Below are 19,654 nucleotides of genomic sequence, written 5' to 3'. Positions count from 1 at the left end.
TGACAATTTCACTTCCTCTCATGAATCACAAATGTTCTTAAAGGCATCTGGACTGTTGAATCTTTTCCAGAAGGTTTTCAATAGACTTTGCCCAGATACATCAAAGGAATCACTATTTATCGCAGCTATAGCCTTAGAAAATATGTTTCTTTCTTTTTTTTCTTTTCTTTTTTTGTGATGGAGTCTTCCTCTATCACCCAGACTGGAGTGCAGTGGTGTGATCTCAGCTCACTGCAACCTCCATCTCCTGAGTTAAAGCAGTTCTCCTGTCTCAGCCTCTTGAGTAGCTGGGATTACAGGCACCCGCCACCATGCCTAGCTAATTTTTGTATTTTTAGTAGAGACAGGGTTTCGCCATGTTGGGCAGGCTGATCTGGAACTCCTGACCTCAGGTGATCCACCTGCCTCGGCCTCCCAAAGTACTGGGATTACAGGCGTGAGCCACCGTGCCCGGCCCAAAATGTGTTTCTTAAAAAGTAAGACTTGAGGGCCAGGCGCAGTGGCTCACGCTTGTAAACCCAGCACTTTGGGAGGCTGAGGTGGGTGGATCGCCTGAGGTCAGGAGTTCGAGACCAGCCTGGCCAACATGGTGAAAACCTGTCTCTACTAAAAACACAAAAATTAGATGGACTTGGTGGCAGGCGCCTGTAATCCCAGCTACTTGGGAGGCTGAGGCAGGAGAATCGCCTGAACCTGGAGGCCGAGGTTGCTGTGAGCTGGAGGCTGCAGTTAGCTGAGATTGCACCATTGCACTCCAGCCTGGGCAACAAGAGCCAGTCTTCGTCTCAAAAAAAAAAAAGAGCTGAAAGTCAAAATTACTCCTTGATCCATGGGTCGTAAAATAGATATTGTGTTAGTAGGCATGAAAACACCATTTATTTCTTTGTACATCTCTGTCAGAGTTGCTGCATGACCACGTGCATTGTCAACAGGTAGTAATATTTTGAAAATAATCTCTTTTTTTCTGAGCAGTAGATCTCAACAGTGAGCTTAAAATAGTCACTAAACCATGCTGTATGCAGAAGTTCTGTCATCCAGGCTTTCCTGTTCTATTTACAGAGCACCGGGAGGGTAGATTTAGTATAATTCTTAAGGGCTCTGGAATTTTTGGAACGGTAAATGAGTATTTGCTTCAACTTAGAGTCATTAGTTGCCTTAGCCCCTCACAAGACAGCCTGTGCTTCGAAGCTCTGAAGCCTGACATTGACTTCTCCTCTCTGGCTATGAAAGTCCTAGATGGCATCTTCTCCCAACAGAAAGCTGATTTTGTCTGCATTAAAATCTGTTGTTTAGTGTATCCACCTGCATCAATGGTCTTGGCTAGATCTTCTGAATAACTTGCTGCTTCACCTTACTCTGTTATGTTATGGAGATGGCTTTTTTCACTTAAACCTCTTGAGCCAACCTCTGATAGCTTCAAACTTTTCTCCTGCCACCTCCTCACCTTGCTGAGTCTGCATATAATTAAAGAGAGACAGGACCTTGCTCTGGATTAGGCTTTGGCTTAAGGGAATGTGGTGGCTGGTTTGATCTTCTAATCCAGACCACTCAAACTTTCTTTGTATCAGCAAAAAGGCTGTTTTGCTTTCTTATCATTCGTGTGTTTACTACTGGAGTAACACTTAATTTCCTTCAGGAACTTTTCATTTGCATTTGCACCTTGGCTAACTGTTTGGCACGAGAGGCCTGGCTTTTAGCCTGTCTGAGCACATGCCTTCCCCACTACGCTGACTCATTTCTAGCTTTTAAGAGATGTGACTCTTCCTTTCACTTCAACACTTACTGGTTATTAATTGGCCTGATTTCAGTGTTGTTGTGTCTCAGGGAATAGGGAGGTCCAAGGAGAGGGAACGAGCAGTCCAGAGTATCAGAACACACAGAACATTTATCCATTAAGTTCACGGTCTTATATGGATTTGGTTCATGGCACCCCAAAACAATTACAATAGTAACATCAAATAGCACAGATCATGAATAACCATGAAAGATATAATAATAATGAAAAAGCTTGAAATATAGTGAGAGCTTCCAAAATGTGACACAGAGATCTGAAGTGAGCTCATGCTTTTGGGGGAGAATAGCACTTTCATGGGATCGCCACAAATCTTCAGTTTGTAAAAAAAACTCAGTATCTGCCAGGTTCAATAAAGCAAAGCACAAGACAATGAGGTATGTCTGCCTTTATGTGTCTTGTTGGTATCTGCAACGGAGGCAGACAGTGATTTTTTGTTGTTATTTTTCTTCTTGTTTCTCCAGGCAAATTGTTTCTCGCCTTCACTCATGTGCCAAGCTCTAGACGACTTCCTGGCTTGGCAAGATTACCGTTAACGCATCCATAAGCATTCCTTTTATTTGTCAAATCCCTGTTATTCTGTCAGAATCTATCTTGCAGCCAAAATAGCCTCAGGAGAAAAATAATGAAAAAAAGAAATGAATTAGGTGTACCAGAAGAATGTGATGGGCGTGGGGAGGTTTATGCAGATAAATATGGTGGGTAACAATGCTGCTCCTTTTCAATGTCTGTTTAAATGTTTCCATTTTCCTTGTAAAAGCACACTAACACAAGGAGTGCATTTGCAGAGAGGCCAAGGATCGCTCCCCGTGGACACACGATTTTGTAGCCTCCCTCCATACCCCACCCCTGCCCCGCTCCAGCTGTGCCTTAGCAGACGTCATTCCCTGTTATTTCAGTCTCCGCAAGTGCAAGAATTTAGGGTGATACAACCATACTTCTATTTGCACACTTCTTACTCTCCACTCATCTCACACATGTGCACAGTGTGAACCTTGGTCTGTTGACTTAACTTTGCCTGTGCTGGGATGATGTTTCTGTCCTGTCTGTGGACACTTCTTGAGTTGAGATTCACAGGTGTGGAATGAGTGGGGTCTGCAGTGCAGATGTTTTCATAGTTCTCATTATCGACTGTCTAACGACTTTTCAAAGTGCTCCCCAAGGCATGAATTGTTCCAATGGGGGTCTCCTTCCCTGTAGTTTTGAACCCTGACCCAGCCAAAGGCTCCCCTGCTCCTGGTGGCTATGCTGGAACTCGAACTCCTTCCCTTTGGTCTGAGGTGGCCACATCCAGGGCTCCAGCCACATGACGTTTTGTGCCCCCACCCACCTCCTCTGTGGTCTCCTCATTTGCTTAAGGAAACACCCGGAGCGAGACAGAACATCCAGTCCATGGCTGGGCCCCACTGGGCCTCCACCTTCAGGACGTGCCCAGGGTCTAGCCACGTGCTCTTGCTCGGTTCCCGAGTCCAGCGGCAGGAAGTGGACACCAGACCAGCCTTCTGCCCGGGAGCTCAGGTGCTAAAGCTTGTCTGTCCTCTGTGCGGCAGGGAGCCCAGCTTGCCCATTTGAGAAAGAAGCAGGGGCACTCTGAGGAGATGCTTCCTGAGGGAACTGGGTGTTTTAGGAAGATCTTCTGGCACTTCTGCAGGTCTGGTGAATGGTATCCACCCAAGGCTTCCAAGAGGCTGAGCCCCTCCTCACCCCTTTTCTGAGTGAGCTCATGTTCCTTGGCTGGGTGCAAACTTGGGAGATGTGCTTAGTCACCCCGCAGTAAAGTTCTGTCTCTTTGGGGTGGCGTGACTCCTCAGGAGTGGGGTAAGACTGTTTAGGAATGACCAAAACTTAGGTCTGTTTTGTTTTGTAACTTTCTTTTTTTTTTTTTTTGAGACGGAGTCTCGCTCTGTCACCCAGGCTGGAGTGCTGTGGCTGTCTCTCAGCTCACTGCAAGCTCCGCCTCCCGGATTCACGCCATTCTCCTGCCTCAGCCTCCCAGGTAGCTGGGACTACAGGCGCCGCCACCTCGCCTGGCTAGTTTTTTGTATTTTTTAGTAGAGACGGGGTTTCACCGTGTTAGCCAGGATGGTCTCGATCTCCTGACCTCGCGATCCGCCCGTCTCGGCCTCCCAAAGTGCTGGGATTACAGGCTTGAGCCACCGCGCCTGGCCTGTAACTTTCTTAATATCCCATGGGTGTTTTCCATTTCAGTGAATATGGATGTGATTACTATATTTTAGTGACTTTATAGTATTCAAATTCCATTCTATATTAGTACCATAAAATGACCAGAGCGCAGTTGCTAGCTATTAAAACTGCTTCCAGCTTTTCTTGTTGTGCATAATTCTGCAGCCTGCCTTTCCACGTACATCTTTCCAGGCATGGTCATTGCCTTAGAACACATTCCCTGAAGCAGAATTGACCGTTGTGATAAGTGTTTTAAATAAGAACATAGAGATTTTGTTTGCATGTGCCTTGCCCACTGAGACCCTGCTGCAAATGCGTCTTTGTGCTTCTCTCTCCTGGTCCTAGCTGTCTTGCTGTGGGACAACTAGGGACATCATCTTCCTTACATGAGGTTGGTAAGGTGAAGGTCAGAGGGACAGCAAGCCAAGGTTACCGCCTTCTAGGACAGATCCTGTGGTCTGGCTGCTCACCCATTTGTTCTACACCTTTATCTTTTGCAGAGGGCTATGCAGTTCACCAAGCCCTCTCCATACATCAAGGCTTACTGTGGACATTGCTGGCCATGGAACCATGGGGCCGTATTTTTTTTACCATTTCCCTTCTTCCTTCCTTCATTAATTCAGCAAACAGGCATGGGCCCCTTCTCACGTCTGGGCCTTGGATAGGTGAAAGGAAGGGTGAGGGTGCAGGGCTTCTCTGTGATGTAAGAACTTTTATGGGGCCCTGAGGCCTGGGGCCAGAAGACCTTGCCTGATCCTCCCTGAGAAGGCCTTGCTGGGGAGACCTCAGTGTTGCATTTGGGGACCGGTGCTCAGCTGAGTGGGGATGGGTGGGAGGGATGGAAGAGGGGAGGGGAGACCAAGGCATGGGGCTGGCACCCCTGTCAAGAACCAAATGAAGTAACTAGGTTGTGGGGATGGAGGTGAGAGGGCAGGGACGTGGGTAGGGTTGATACTGAAGTCTGGTCAGAGCATGAAAAACCCGGAATGGGCCAGTAGGCGGTCTGTGTGCCAGGGCCCATCAGGAGTATCATTCATTCATTCAGCAAATCCTTAGCTGTGTTCTAGGCAGGGGATCTCTGTGAACCCAATGGACAGATGGAGTAGAGTTTATGCCCTCTTAGAGGTGTGTTTTTCTTACCTGATGACTATAAGACCGAGGTGGATGAACTTTTCCCTAGGGCCTCATGCAGGAGAGATATAAACTAGGCAGGGATCTGGGGGAAGTGAGTCCCGTGTGCAAGGAACAGCAGGTGCAAATGTCCTGAGGCAGCACCTGGCCAAGGAGGTTGGAGAGCAGGCCAGAGATAGGCAGGGGCTAGATCATGTGGGTCTGTGGGTTCATGAAAAGAACTTTTTTTTTTTTTTTTGAGATGGAGTCCAGCTCTGTTGCCAGGCTGGAGTGCAGTGGTGCGATCTCAGCTCTCCGCAACCTCCACCTCCTGGGTTCAAGTGATTCTCTTGCCTCAGCCTCCCGAGTAGCTGGGATTATAGGCACCCACCACCACACCCGGCTAAGTTTTTTTTTTTTTTTTTTGGTATTTTCAGTAGAGACAGGGTTTCGCCATGTTGGCCAGGATGGTCTCAATCTCCTGATCTCGTGACCCGCCCACCTTGGCCTGCCAAGGTGCTGGGATTACAGGTGTGAGCCACCGTGCCTGGCTAAAATAACTTTTATTTATTTATTTTTTAAGGGTGTAGATTCTAAAAGCTGACGAGAGTTTTGTGCTACATTGTCATGTCCTGATTCCTGTCTCAAGAAGCTCAATTTGGTTGGCCTGTGGATGCAGAGAGATGGTCAGTGCAGTGGTGGGTGGACCAGGATGGTGGGAGTGGAGACTGGGGAACTGGGTCTTTTTGGGGCTTTATTTTGCAGAGCTTGCTGACAGATTGGCTGTGTGCTGTAAGAGAAAGAGAAGGAGCCCCAAGGTTGAGACTAGACGGTGGGTGCTATTTGTGCAGAAGGGGCAGCAGGGAGGACAGCAGGGGAGAAAACCGGGAGTTCTCATTTGGAGGGTTGAAGTGAGCGGTGCTTCAGGGATGGCCCAGTGAAGGTGGGAGCAGGTGGTGCTCAGGACTCAGCAGGTCAGGGGAGAAGCAGCTTGGAGCGGGTCAGGACCATCAGCCGGCAGACAGGTGGTGGGAAGGGTGACAGCCGGTGTGGGGGTACATGCACAAAGGGGACCTTCAGGTTGGAGCCCAGGCACCCTGAAACTTAGAAGTACCCAAGGGGATAAGACTCTCCAAAGGAGACAAAAGCAGGACCAGTGAGGTGTAGGGCATGAGATCACAGTGACCAGGGAAGAAAATGTGTCAGGAGATGGTGTGTTCAAATGTGGCTGGTATTGGAATAAAGTGAGGGGCAAGTGTCCTTTACTGCGTCTGAAAGGCTACGGCTAGGTGGTGACTTATGGAAAGTTCCAGTGAGATGGGTTGAACATGGATTCTGGAGCCCATGAGCCTTGGAGTAAGGGGCGGTGACTATAGTCAGCCCTTTGAGGAAGGTTTCCTATAAAGGGAACAGCAGAGAAATAGACCAGGTATGGGAAGGCTGGATGGGAATCCAAGGAGGGTTGTGTTTTCAAAGATGGGATGTGTTACAGCAGGCTGTATGCCATGGAAAGTTGGCGCAGGCAAGAAAAACGTGAAGATGAGGAGCTGGGGGTGGGAGGGGGCGGGGTGGGTGGTGACTCACCCTTATAATCCCAGCACTTTGGGAGGCCAAGGCGGGTAGATCACCTGAGGTCAGGAGTTTGACACCAGCCTGACCAACATGGTGAAACTTCATCTCTACTAAAAATACAGAATTAGCCAGGTGTGGTGGTGCATGCCTGTAGTCCCAGCTACTTGAGAGACCGAGACAGGAGAATCACCTGAACCTGGGAGGCGGAGGTTGCAGTGAGCTGAGATTGTGCCACTGCACTCCAGCCTGGGCGACAGAGTGAGACTCCGTCAGAAGTTGGAGGATGAGAGCCAGGGTGGCTGGGGACAATTCTGGACCCCACTGTGCATGTGCATCTGGGGTTAGCACCTGGCAGCGCCTGCATGAGCTGGTGAGCCACAGTTTTCTCCGCGTTCCTCTGGGCTGAGGTTCGCTGGGAGGCTTTGGTTCCTGTGTGTGTTGCTGCACAGAGTAGTTACGCACTGATGAGTTAGGACTGTGGAGGGGTGGATGGCGGCGTAGACTTGGGGCCATGCTGAGGGCTCCTGGAAGGCGGGGACCTTGGCTTGCTGTCCCTCTGACCTTCACCTTCCTGACCTCATGCAGGGAAGATGCACAATGTGGACCTGGCCAGCTGATGGAACTGTAGGGTTGTCCCCAGTACCTTGTGCTGGTGACTAACGGTGGACAGCTAGAGGGCTGGGAGGAACAGTTCCTGGAACCCTATTGATACAAGTGTCTTCGTGTCCAGTATGTGCCGCTGCCCCCTGCAATTTCAGCAATTTCGACAGAAGGATGCCTGCAAATCTAATGTCCCCAGTGCTCCACTGAGTGCTGATTACTCCTGGAGGTCCCCACCCACGCTTGCCCTCCACTCCCTGACAAAGGCCCCTTATCTCTCTTAATTCTTAGTCCAGTTGAAGTCAACACATGTCCAGGAATTGAGGAATCACCCTCAATTCTTTGCTTTGCCCTCCACCCCACTCCCACCCTTTGCTCCTGAGCCTCTGCCTACCTGTTTTGGGCAAGGCCCAGTCTACACTGGAGCCCAACACACACTGCCTACCTCCCTCTTCACCCTGGAGGGTCCACCGCCTCCTTGGCTTTATCTTCTCTCTGCTCCCTCCTCAGCTATAAGCTTGGGAATGAATGAATGGACGTATGAACCCTGCCGGTATAATTGTAAACCATCTAATCAGAAATTCAAAGGGCAGCAGATAGGAGGCCACAGCCCAGGGTGCTCCAAAGGCCCAGCTCAGGGCGTGACTGAGGGGTGTGGTAGTGAAGAGAGTGACCTTAAAACCTGGTGTCTGCCTTTGTTGATTTAGTCATTCCATCCGCAGTGCCTCTTAAGCACAGCCGTGTCTTACCAGGCCAGTGCTGAGCGCACACAGTGAGAGACCCACAGACTTGGCACACGCGTAGTTTACAGCGTGAGCAAGCCTGTGTCTGTTCCCTGCTAGCCTGGGTGGATAGTGATGGCTATCATTGCAGACACAGAATGAGAAGCTCCAGTGGTGAGGTGGGACTTGAACTACCTTTTTGTTTGCTTGAATAACATTTAAAACATTTTTTTTTAAATAAGGAGGATAAGAGGATTGTGAGTACTATGCCATAAGTATACTTTAGTAATATTTAAAAAAATTATAAGAACAATACATTGAATCTTTTAGGAAGCTGAAAACGGATGTGTAGAAATCGCCCACAGTCTCCTAGCCTCACCACCTCAACATCCTGGGCCGCCTGGGGAGGGGTTTTCCTCAGGCTCTTATGCTGTGGATGTGCACAGGGCTGGGACGCAGGAAGACTGTAAGGAAGGAGCTCTCCTCCAATGACGGCAGGTCCTGGGCGCTCAGTCCAGCTCCGGAACAGCAGTGCTGCTGTGTGGTGACTGCGTGTGAGGCCAAGGGGTGCCCGACGTGGATGCCACGAGAGACAGGTGGCTCAGGTAAGATGCTTAAGGTCTGAGCCTCAGCCCCTGGGCAGTGAAATGAGATCAAGGCTCGGGAGGCTGGGCCCTGGCCAGACACGTGGCTGACAAATAGGGCCTCTGCTCTTCATTTCTGCTCTCTTGAGTGTGGATGGTGATTTTGGTTTTTCCTTTTTTTCTGGATTGGAGCATTGCAGTGTTATCTACTGGAAGTGTGCTTTTCATGTGCTGGAAACTTCTTGGGGGTTAAATTTGGGTAAAGTAGGGATTACTTTAAGGCAAGAGCATCACACTCAGTTGGGGACCTGGGAGTCCCCATGTGTGGAAGGGCAGGGCCATCTTCTACTGAACTTTATTTATTTATTTTTTATTATTTTTATTTTTTTTGAGACGGAGTCTCGCTCTGTGGCCCGGGCTGGAGTGCAGTGGCCGGATCTCAGCTCACTGCAAGCTCCGCCTCCCGGGTTCACGCCATTCTCCTGCCTCAGCCTCCCGAGTAGCTGGGACTACAGGCGCCCGCTACCTCGCCCGGCTAGTTTTTTGTATTTTTTAGTAGAGACGGGGTTTCACCATGTTAGCCAGGATGGTCTCGATCTCCTAACCTCGTGATCCGCCCGCCTCGGCCTCCCAAAGTGCTGGGATTACAGGCTTGAGCCAACGCGCCCGGCCCTACTGAACTTTTAAATCAGAGGCATTTAATTATTAGCTCCCTTGGAGTGCTGGTGGTGGTGGGACCAGGGCTAGCCTGGAATTTCTACGAGGGCACATCTTCCACCTGTATGGGAAGATGGAGTGTTGAGATTAACTCTGTACTGGTGGGGGATGGCCCTCAAGACCCTGCCTTCTGCTGAGCTTCTCCAGAGCAGACTCTGACTCTCCAGCCCTGCTTGCCTCACTCCACCCAGGACATAAAAATACCGACTCGCAGTCGCAATAATAACATAAACAACTTTTGCTTTTAAAAAACTTAAGGCCGGGTGCGGTGGCTCAAGCCTGTAATCCCAGCACTTTGGGAGGCCGAGACGGGCGGATCACGAGGTCAGGAGATCGAGACTATCCTGGCTAACACGGTGAAACCCCGTCTCTACTAAAAAAAAATGCAAAAAACTAGCTGGGCGAGGTGGCGGGCGCCTGTAGTCCCAGCTACTTGGGAGGCTGAGGCAGGAGAATGGCGTGAACCCGGGAGGCGGAGCTTGCAGTGAGCTGAGATCCGGCCACTGCACTCCAGCGTGGGCGACAGAGCGAAACTCCGTCTCAACAAAAAAAAAAAAACAAAAAAAAAAACTTCAGTAGTAAGTAGCTAAAATTTGTTAATATTAATAAAAACAGCTCAACTTCTTCGGAAACCATGTATCAGTTTTACACTGTCTGGGAAGAATCTCCCTCCTTACTCTCAAAGCATTAAGGGCTGCAGGAACTCCTCATAGCAGAGGGAAGAGAAGGGATGATTGTGGGTGTGGTACCAGCGCCCCCTCTGTGCACTGTCTGGCATAATCCTCATAAGAAGCTTTTGAAGTCGGTTGCAATTTGATCATCCGCTTTAGCACAGGAAGAAACTGTGGCCCAGAATAATTAATAATAAAACCGCAGGCAGTGAGTAGAGGAGTGGGGTCAGGATCTGCCACAGTTCTCTGGCCCACCTAGGTCCAGACCTCTTGGGGGAGGCTCCAGGCTACAGGACAGCAGGGCACCTGCCTCTGTCCCCAAATCCCATGGCTCTGTGCTTCTTAACCCAACTATAGATCAGAACCCCCAGGGAGACCGTGAAGAAGTATCACTGCCTAGGGTTCCCCCAGGACTGTGGTGTACTCTGACTGCGATGGAAGTAGTAGGCGTGGAGTTCGTGTGATATCGGTATGTTTTTAACCAGCTCCTGCAGGGGATTTGAGGAGCAGTGTTGGCTGAGAACTGTCCAGGCTGCTCCTGGGTGGGATCCCCTAGGGCTTCATTACCCACAGTTCCAGATGTGGTCCAGTAGTCATTTTCTGATCTAAGTCAGGGAATGTTGGGGCATTTTCAGTCAGGAAGAAACCGGGGAGGTGTGAAAGGACAGGGCTCAGTTAGAGAGGTTTCCGAAAGGACACTGGTAACTGAGATGGCTATCTGTGGGTGACCCGCCTGCCAGTGCCCCAGCTTCCACGTGGCAGCCTCCCAAGAGAGGGGAGACCAGGTTGGGTCCTCTTACCCTCAGCACCCTGTTTAAGGGTCTGGCGCAGGTTTTGAAGCTGAGCAGGTTGTTAAACTTCCTAGAGCCTTGGGTGCCTTGTCCACATCAAACAGAGTAACAGAGATTTCTATGGGAGGGGAGTGTAGAAAGCCCTCCCGTTTCGTGACCAGTGGCATGGGCTACCATCTAGTTCTTCCTCAGTGTTCTAGAAGAGGCCAGGCTGGCCAGTATGGTGAAACCCTGTTTCTACTAAAAATACAAAAATTAGCTGGGCATGGTGGCGCACGCCTGTAGTCCCAGCTACTTAGGAGGTTGAGGCAGGAGAATCACTTGAACCTGGGAGGCGGAGGTTGCAGTTAGCCGAGATCGCACCACACTGCACTCCAGGTGACAGAGCGAGACTCCATCTCAAAAAAAAAAAAAAGAAAAGAAAATGCCCTCTTACGCATCTCAATGTATCATCGCGGAAGAGTTTAAAAGGCCAGGCACAACACCAGCAACTGTGTCCTTTTTCTCCACCCCCCACCCCCGCCGGAGGAAGTGAACATACCTGTTTCCGTTTTTAGTTTTTGAGATGCTCAAAGTGGCAGAGTACGTCCTGACACTATGGATCTCCAGGCTTTTTGTACAAACTAACTATGCAAGGTTTTTCCACTTGGAGTCAACTTGATGGTGAAGAAATGCTTGGCTTGGCAATGAGTGGAAAAGTAAATCGTGATGTCCTCAGCACAGGGTACCTCTTAACTAGACAGTTTCCCGTGTTCTCATTTTTGGTTAGAATAGGTGGGGCAGCTCATTTGACAGGAGGAAACTGACTTGTCGGAAGTGCAGGGATGCTCTGCTCTCCTGTGCTTGGGTTCTGGGACACCCACTGGTAGCAGTAGGTCTGTAAGCTGGACCTGGGGACTTGGGCTTGTGGTTATTTAGCTCTGTGACCTCAGGCAGTTCTGGAAGCTATCACAGTTGGAGGCTGGAAGTCCCAAGATCAAGGCTCTGGCAGATTGTCTGGTTAGGGCTGGCTCCTGGTTCATCAAAGGCACCTTCCATCTGTGTCCTCCCATGGCAGAATGGGCAAAGGGTCTTGTGGGATCCCTTTTTTAAAGGCCTTACCCCCATTCATGCAGAGCCTCCCCTCATGACCTAAGCACCTCCCAAAGGCCTCACCTCCTAATATCATCACCTCGTGGGTGAGGATTTCAACATACGGATTTTGGAGGCACATAGACAGCCCATAGCTGTGGGGGTTCATTTTACCATGAGAAAGGTGTCCTCCGTGCTTGTGAGGGGTGGAGACAGGTGGGCCCGTATTTTTCTCTCAGGCCGGGCACCCCCATCCTCCATCCATGGAGAGGTGAAGGAAGGAAGATGCCCCTGCTGGCGGCGGCCCCCGATTCTTCCTGTTCCTCTGAAGGGAGGGGAGGGGATGAGATCCCACCAGGGACTTGGCTGGAGGGGGCTCGGGCGAGCCACCTTAATTTAACACTTTTTTTTTTATTCTCCTGTGCACATTCTGTAATGAAACAGCTACTGTTTTGAGCAGGGAAGAGGGAAGAAGCACCCACTGGAGGGTGAATTTTGTAGGGAAAGCATTTTTTATTTACTTCTCCAAGTCAGGGGGAAGGAACTCCATGACTTCCCATTGTTCCCACTATTCCCCAGAGCAGAGGGAAATGGAGAACAAATGCTGGTTTCCCCAGGGCGGGCAAAAACACCATGCGAAGGATGTCAGAAGTCACCATCTGTTTGTCAGAAGAAGTCCCGAAGTGTGGCAGTTGCAGAATGACACTTCATTGAGAGCCTGAGCCTGTACACCCCAGGGGGCTCCCATGGGTGGGGAGAGGCTGTGTGCCTGGAAACTCTGTAGCCAATGGAGACGTTTTGGTTAAACTGGTGGAATAAATGCACTCTTCTCTGTGACCAGTGGACTCTCATTCATCACGTATCTACTGAGTGTGTGATTTTCATGAGAAGCAGCGTCGTGTAAAGTACAAAGCAGTACTGCTTTTGAGTCCTGCTTTCACCCGAGTGGCTAACTCCGGTTTTAGACCATCTTGAGCGTCAGGCACTTCACAAACGGCATCTTTGATTATTAACACAACTCTGGGAGGTGGACTCCTTGTCCCCTAGGATGTCGCTGGGTCAGTAAGAGCCTGGGTGAAAGCCCCCTCACCACAGGGACTGGAAGCCAGCTCCCCAGCTCTCCAGTCTTTCAGGTGCCCCATGCACATATCCTGAGCCCCGGGACCTCATGTACCCGAAAGTCCTCTGCCGGTCTTCCCCCTCCAGCATGGCCCTGGGGAACAGGTGGGAAGATGTTTGCTGGAAAGGTGAGATGCACATGTGTCTGAACACTTCCCGAGGGTCCCAGAGGGTGAGTGCCCTGGGAGGCACACTGTCCCTTCTGGATGTGGGATGGAGCACAAGCTAGCTGCACAGAGAACCAGACAGAAGGGAGATCTTGAAAGGGAGGATTTTCCCAAAGTCTGTGCTTGGGCAGGGCCCAGTACAAGACTGGCCTCTGTAGACAGTGCCTGGGCCTCCTGCTCCCCAGTGACCAGCATTCCTGACTTGGAACAAGGAGGGAGGGCCAGGCTCAATTTCTGCAGATGAGAGCTGGCAACAACTTGCTGATGTCAGAAATTCCTTAAACTGAAGGCAGTCTTTTTCAATATCAGAGGCAAAGTGCTTTTTTTTTTTTTTTTTTTTTGAGACACCGTCTTCCACTGTTCCCCAGGGTTGGAGTGCAATGGCACGATCTTGGCTCACTGAAACCTCTGCCTCCTGGGTTCACATGATTCTCCTGCCTCAGCCTCTCGATAGCTGGGATTACAGGCGCCCACCACCACATCTGGTTAATTTTTCTGTATCTTTAGTAGAGACGGGGTTTCACTATGTTGGCCAGACTCGTCTCAAACTCCTGACCTCGTGATCTGCCCGCCCTGGCCTCCCAAAGTGTTGGGATTACAGGCGTGAGCCACCGCGCTTGGCCGCAAAGTGCTTTTAGATGTGCTTTAGGTGGCACATAGGAACTCCCTCACACTCAAACACCCTCAAGCCATGGAGCAGTGGGACTGGCCACGTCAGATTTTGTGTCGACGGGCATGTAGTGGGTAGAGGAAAGCTGGGAGTCATCTGCTCAGAGTGTCTGGGGGCCCCAACTGCAGGATAGGAATGGAGAATCAGGGCTGGATCCTGCCAGGGCAGGGGCTCTGTGAGCACACGTCAGAGGGACTAAGGATTTGGACTCTCCACCCCTCCCTTGGGTTGTCTGGCCAAAGTGTGCTGAGGATTTGGTTTAGATGATGCCTCTCTGCAGAAACCACCAGTGGTAATGCGTGTTCTCATCTCTGAATCACAGGTGGTGCCGACCGTGGCTTGTCCCATCCAAGGTCATGGTCATCTTGACTCCTTGATTAGGTGGAGACTGAAGCCTTCTCTGTTGTTGACTTACTCTTTTCCCTTTTATAGTAAATCAAGGAAAGTATTTAGAGACTATGTATTCTCTCCAAAGGTCAACCAGTGACAGCCTGTTAGATTCTGTCTCTCCACCGCACAAAACTTCCAAGTCTCCCATCTCATGACGTGTGTAAGCTGAGACCTTTACCCTGAATAATAACTGGCTCCCAGGCCTCCCATTGCCTCTCTGAGACTGTCTCCTGCTATTCTCCCTCTCCTCTTCCACCAAGTGGGGAGGTACTTTGAGACCACATAGGCTTTCAGCGTGTGCAGTCATTTACTTCTATCAGTAGGGACTCAAAGACTCTTGGATTCGTATTGTGTTCAATGGGTCATAATCCAATATTACCACTATTTTGATGTCCAAGTCATTTATAGTTTGCCTGGTGGAAGCCTCTACGGGCTGGTCCCTGTGTCTTTTTGTTACACATCCATTGTTCTGTGAGTGCTCTCTTGCTTTCTGGCCAAAAAGAAGAGATTTCAGGCTCATTGGGGGTGACTGATGCTATTGGAGCCTCCCCCTGCTCCAAGGACAGAGCTGGGAGTATCTCTCCGTGTGTGTGTGTGCGTGCATGTGTGTGCGTGCGCTGGTGCGTATATACACATTCACATCTACTTTGATTTCTAGATGTATCTACATCTCTAGATTGGAAACTGTGAGTCACACCAATATCCGATTACTGTCTTCCAACACAGGGCTTACTATAATGCTCCCCTTTCTAGACTAGCAAGCTTCTCCCCAATGGAAAGGAAGGTGGCTCCCACTTTTCTTCTCACAGATCCTTATGCTCAATCTTCCTGTGCATAACCAATCTTCTGTCACATCTCCACGGCTATGGCCGTCCTCTCCCCTGCACATTTATCTGTGTTTCTAGGGCTGTTGCCCGAGTCTGAGGTTCTCTTACCTAGAGTTTCCATGTCCACTCCTGCTTTCTCCTGAGTGTCCTCCCAGGCTGCCAGGGAGTCCTCCAGGATGAACATACACCTGTGATGCTTTTTCCTTTTTGCCAGTTAGAGCCCCCTGTGACCTTGGAGTCCAGCCCAGCTCAGTACCCGGGGCTCCTCCCTTGTCACTGCTTTGTGCAATCCTGCTCACCACCCTGTCCTTGCTTCTTGAGCCCTGTCTACCCTCAGCGTCCCAACACAACTGTGCATTAGCCACCCAGCCTTTGGCCAGTTCACCAAAAACACGGTGCCTTACCACCTTTGCCTCTCCTCACCTCTTTTCCTGTCTGGAAAGTGCCTGCTTCTGCTTCAAGTCACAGCCCACTCGTCGAGTTCTTCCCATGATCTGGGGACTCCGTGCCCTCTCTTAACGCTGTGTGTAGATCATCTCTCTGGGAGGGGTGGGGTGAGCCAGCCGCTGTATTTCCTGTGACACCAAGCACACACACTGCTCACATATCTGTGGGTGGAATGCATGATCGTGTGTGGGAATGGACGCATAGGAGCAGCCTCCAGTTTCCAATGACAAAACGGGCATGAGTGGCCCCTCAGCTCTCTCCCAGGGAACCTTGTACTTGGTGTTAAAGTCTGACTCATGGAAGGGCTCATGTCCCCAGTTCCAGCTGGGTTTCCAACCCAGGTTGAGATGTAGCCTCTCTTCCTGATGCCTGGTTTGCTGATGTCTGCCTTAGCTGTCTGGAATCCATCCTCCCAGGGAAGAACCTCGTTTTGTTCCTGGGAAGAACCTCGTTTTGTTCCTGGGAACCAGGTGCAGTCAGAAGCTAGGGTGAGACAACCCTGCCAGTAAAATGCACAGAGGACTGTGGCAAAGCATGAAGAAAATCGGAAGCTGGGTAGCAGCATAGAGCTCACTGTGGCCTTAAGATGGAGTGAGGCCAGTCTGCCACCCAGGTTTTGAGGTGAGGGTCTGTGCCTGGAGGAGTTGGCCCCCACCTGCCCTGGCTTCTGAGTCCCTTTGCATCCCCAGACCCTCAGCTACAGCTTACTTCTGGGAGGACTCAGAAGGGTGTGGTCTGAGACAGGCAGTGAACCCCAGTGTTGATGCGGTAGAAATACAGCAAAGCAGAATGTTTTCATTCCTGCGCCAGTGTTTATTGCTCCTGCTTGGTGCTGTGTGTGGAAAAATCCCAGACAAGGTTAGGACTTCCTATTGGAGGCACAAGACTTATGACCACACTGGAGGGTCAGGGCTCCAACTATCCTTGGGTGGTTCAGCCATGGAGGATGATTAACCAGTCTGGGAGGTCAGATGGGAGGCAGATCTTCAACTGAGCCCAGGACAGCGGTTTTCAGCCAGAAAGGAGAATGGGAGAAGCCCCAAGTGAGCCCAAGGGCGCAAAGCAGAAGGACCCTGGAGTGTAAGAGCCTAGATTGCAAGCCTGGTAGGAGGAGGTCAGAGGGGGGCAGGGAGAGGGGCTGGAGAGGTGGCCTGCTGGAGAATTCGGATTGGCCTTAGGATTGAGCAGTTTCTTGCCAGTGAAAAATCAGTTTGTTGTCCTCACTCGGGAGGTTTATCACATGCATGTTATTTGTTACTAGTAATGAAGTGTGGGAGTTTTCTGAATGGCTCCCCTTTTAAATAAGTAAGAGCAGATTCAGGGTATCCCTGTAATAAAAAGCCACCTTCAACTATTTGCCTTCCACTCTGGCTTGCATGGGCAGTGGGCTGGCCTGTGCTCCCGACCATTGTTCCTGGGTGGACCCCCGAGAGCGTGAATCCTGGTACTCAGGTTGGAGGAGTTTTATCCTGCTGGGGGCTATCTGTTCATTGCTGAATTCAGATTTCTCCCGCCGGTTCCTGTGGGCACCGTGGTAAGGGCGGTGGTAGATCCAGCTGACCTCTGGGCGTGTTTGCCCTGGGTACACCAGGACAGCAGCATGTCCTGTTCTTAGCTGTTTGTAGACACTTCTGTGTACCTGGTATTGCGTCAGATGTGAAGGACTCTGGAATGAATATGGTACAGAAGTGTTCTCAGGGAAAGACATTTGAAAAAACTAAAGTTTGGATACGCTATAGGAAAAAAATGATGAATGAATACAGAAAAATGAAGGAAGGAATGAATATAGAAAAAGGTGAATAATGATGTCATTTGAAGGACAGGGGGAAATGAGAATGCCTGCTTGTCTGCCAGGTGATGATTTAGTGAGGAATTGGAACTCAGAATGGTGTGTTCTAGGAGGAGGTTTTTTCCTTTGTAATTGAAAGTTGAAGAGCAGCTTTGCTCTTCTACTGCAGAAACGGAAAGATGGATATTTAGTGCCAGAACTTGAGCGGTTAACGTCGGCCAGTTGAATTGATGGCTGGAATTTGCACATATGTCAGCCATAAAGGCCACAACTTAGCCCACCCAGACTGCTCCCCACATCCAAGGCATGTGGAGTTGCACATGGAGTTGTAGATCTGAAGTTAGAGTGTTAGAGCCACAAAGGCTGAGTGAAGGCCAGTAATAGGAGTACAGGGTTAGCTGGCCTGAGGCTAGAAGGCCCCCTATCCTGCTCTGAGGCAGGGATCTCTTCCCCTGCCCCCCACAGACCACAGGCAGTGGCTTCATCTTGAACATGATCTTTTATTTTCAGTCTTGCCACAAAGCTTCTTGTAGACAGCCAAGATCCATTGCCCGGGGAAGGCTGGTGAAGTCCGACTGGCATTGAAAGGAGGGATCTGCCTGTGGATCTTGCCCAGCTCTCCTCCTGGCGTTTCTAAATGACCCTTCCTTCAGGATCCTGGCTTGTCCATCTTCTTCCATCACCCTGTCATCTTCACTTCCTGAACTTCGGGTTTCTAATTTCCTTCTAAAATCGCAGACCCATGAAGGAAGACGGGACTCGAGATGTGCTGTGAATTTTCCTGATTTGCCAGGAGCAGGACGGCGGGGGGCGGGGGGGGAGGGGAGGGCGGGGGAGGGATGGGCTGGGAGATAGGGAGGGGGGCAGGGAGGTGCAGCCCAGCCCCCAGGTGTGCAAGGCCCCGGGCAGTCCTGTGCTTTGAGCTTTGCTTGAAATTCTCACCTGGTTAGGCGTGTCCTTTGCAAGGCCAGGTCCTAGTTTTTCCTAGTTGAAGAGACAAATTAGAAAAAAAAGCCTTTCTGCCTTAGTGTTTCCCTACTTTCCACTCCAAATGCCCTGTTTGCTAGTGTAGATTACCAGGGTAGTGCAGATTACTGCTCATTACAGATTCAGAGTTGACTGGATAATAGTCAAGATTTAGAAATTCCGAAAGCCGTAGAGCGTGCCCGGTTTTGATTCTTTCAAGCCCCTCGCCAGCGTTCTCGGAGAGGTTTGAAATCCTAGTAAAGCTGAACCCTGCACCAAGCTCCGCGCGTCCGTAATTCCAGTCAGATGGCGGCTGCAATACCTTGCTCCCTCCGCCTGGAAGGCGTTTCTTCACCCACTTTTCCAGTGTGTGGCGGCTCAGCCTGTGCCTCCGCGCTCGCTCGGAGCTGCGGTTGGGGCGGGCGGGGGAGGGAGGGCTAATTCGTGTCAGATGGAGGGACGCCGTGCGGGACTGTGCTCTCGCGCCTGCCTTTTGTTCCTGGCGTCTGACTTCTGACGGGCAGGAGTGGCCGTGGAGGCGGCGGCGCGCGGCTGGGACCTGGGCCCGCGGCCACGGAGAGCCCTTCGCTCCTCCCGTGTTGGCCATTTCCTGGGACTTGGGACCGCAGGGAACTCGGGAGGCATCCTCTGCCCCGACCGCCACTGGGGAGGGGTCCTTGCCTGGCCGGGCCGGGGTCCCCGCGGGCGGCAGGGGCGGCCATGCGGCTGCGCGCCCTGACCCCCGGGCCACCGGGAGGGTTCGCGCGCGGAACCCGGGCGCGCCGGCGCCGGCGCCAGGTGAGTGCGGCCCGGAGCTGGGGTGCGGGGCCGGAGGCGCAAGGCACGGGCGCCTTCAGGGCTGCACGCACGTGGGCTGCGCCGGGTGTGCGCTGGTGCCCGTGGACGCTGTGCCGGTGTGTACCCGCCAGTGCTCATGTGTATGCGTGTGCCCTTGTCAGTGCGCATATGTCGGTGTGTGTTTGTGCACCCCTGTCTGCACGTCCACGCGTGCGTGCTTGTGAGCGCGCGTCTGTGTGTACAGGCATGTGTACGCTGGTCCGTGCCAGAGTCCTGGTGGGTGCGTGTGTACCCTTGTGGGTACGTGTGTAGCCTGGTGTGTGTGCGCGCAGGACAAGGAGCGAGAGGGCCAGTGGAGCTTTGCCTAGTGGGAGCGGCTTCTGGTAAGCGTGGAAGAGGGTCCAGGCTTAGCTCTTTCCAACCCAACAGCCTCTTGAAAAGGCTTCTTGGTTTCCTTTCCCTGCAATGGAATTGGGATTCTGGCCATTACGCAGACCTGCTGTCCCTCGCGTGTTTCTTGCAAAGGTAAAGGGCATTTTAGCTCTTCAATAATGTGGGAGATGCGCTGGGATATAGGAATCCTTACAGGTTCCCTGGGGACCGCATGGGTTCCAGAGGCACTCTGCGGTCCACAGGACGGCCCTTCACGGTGTTTGAGTTAAACAGA

At 51.2% G+C, this 19,654-nt stretch overlaps 1 protein-coding gene across 5 annotated transcripts in view; it reads left to right on the top strand.

Annotated features, from left to right (window-relative positions):
• Positions 1 to 19,654, top strand: part of TNS3 (tensin 3) — a 353,662-nt gene that overhangs the window by 71,529 nt on the left and 262,479 nt on the right. For 2 of the 5 annotated variants that reach the window (XM_033194191.1, XM_033194192.1), the window contains exon 1: positions 18,805 to 18,987. The exons of 2 other annotated variants lie outside the window; for them this stretch is intronic. In XM_033194191.1, coding sequence (XP_033050082.1) covers positions 18,910 to 18,987 — 78 coding nt within the window. In that variant the 5' untranslated portion in view covers positions 18,805 to 18,909. Of the gene's footprint in view, positions 1 to 18,622; positions 18,988 to 19,654 lie in introns of those variants that run through there. One more of the 5 variants, XM_033194194.1, reaches the window with a different exon arrangement.

Source organism: Trachypithecus francoisi, unplaced genomic scaffold (assembly GCF_009764315.1).
Source record: "Trachypithecus francoisi isolate TF-2019V2 unplaced genomic scaffold, Tfra_2.0 Lachesis_group4, whole genome shotgun sequence".
NCBI classification, from domain to species: Eukaryota; Metazoa; Chordata; class Mammalia; order Primates; family Cercopithecidae; genus Trachypithecus; species Trachypithecus francoisi.
The sequence above is the reverse complement of the archived record's forward strand: the minus strand, read 5'-3'. Positions and strand labels throughout refer to the sequence as shown.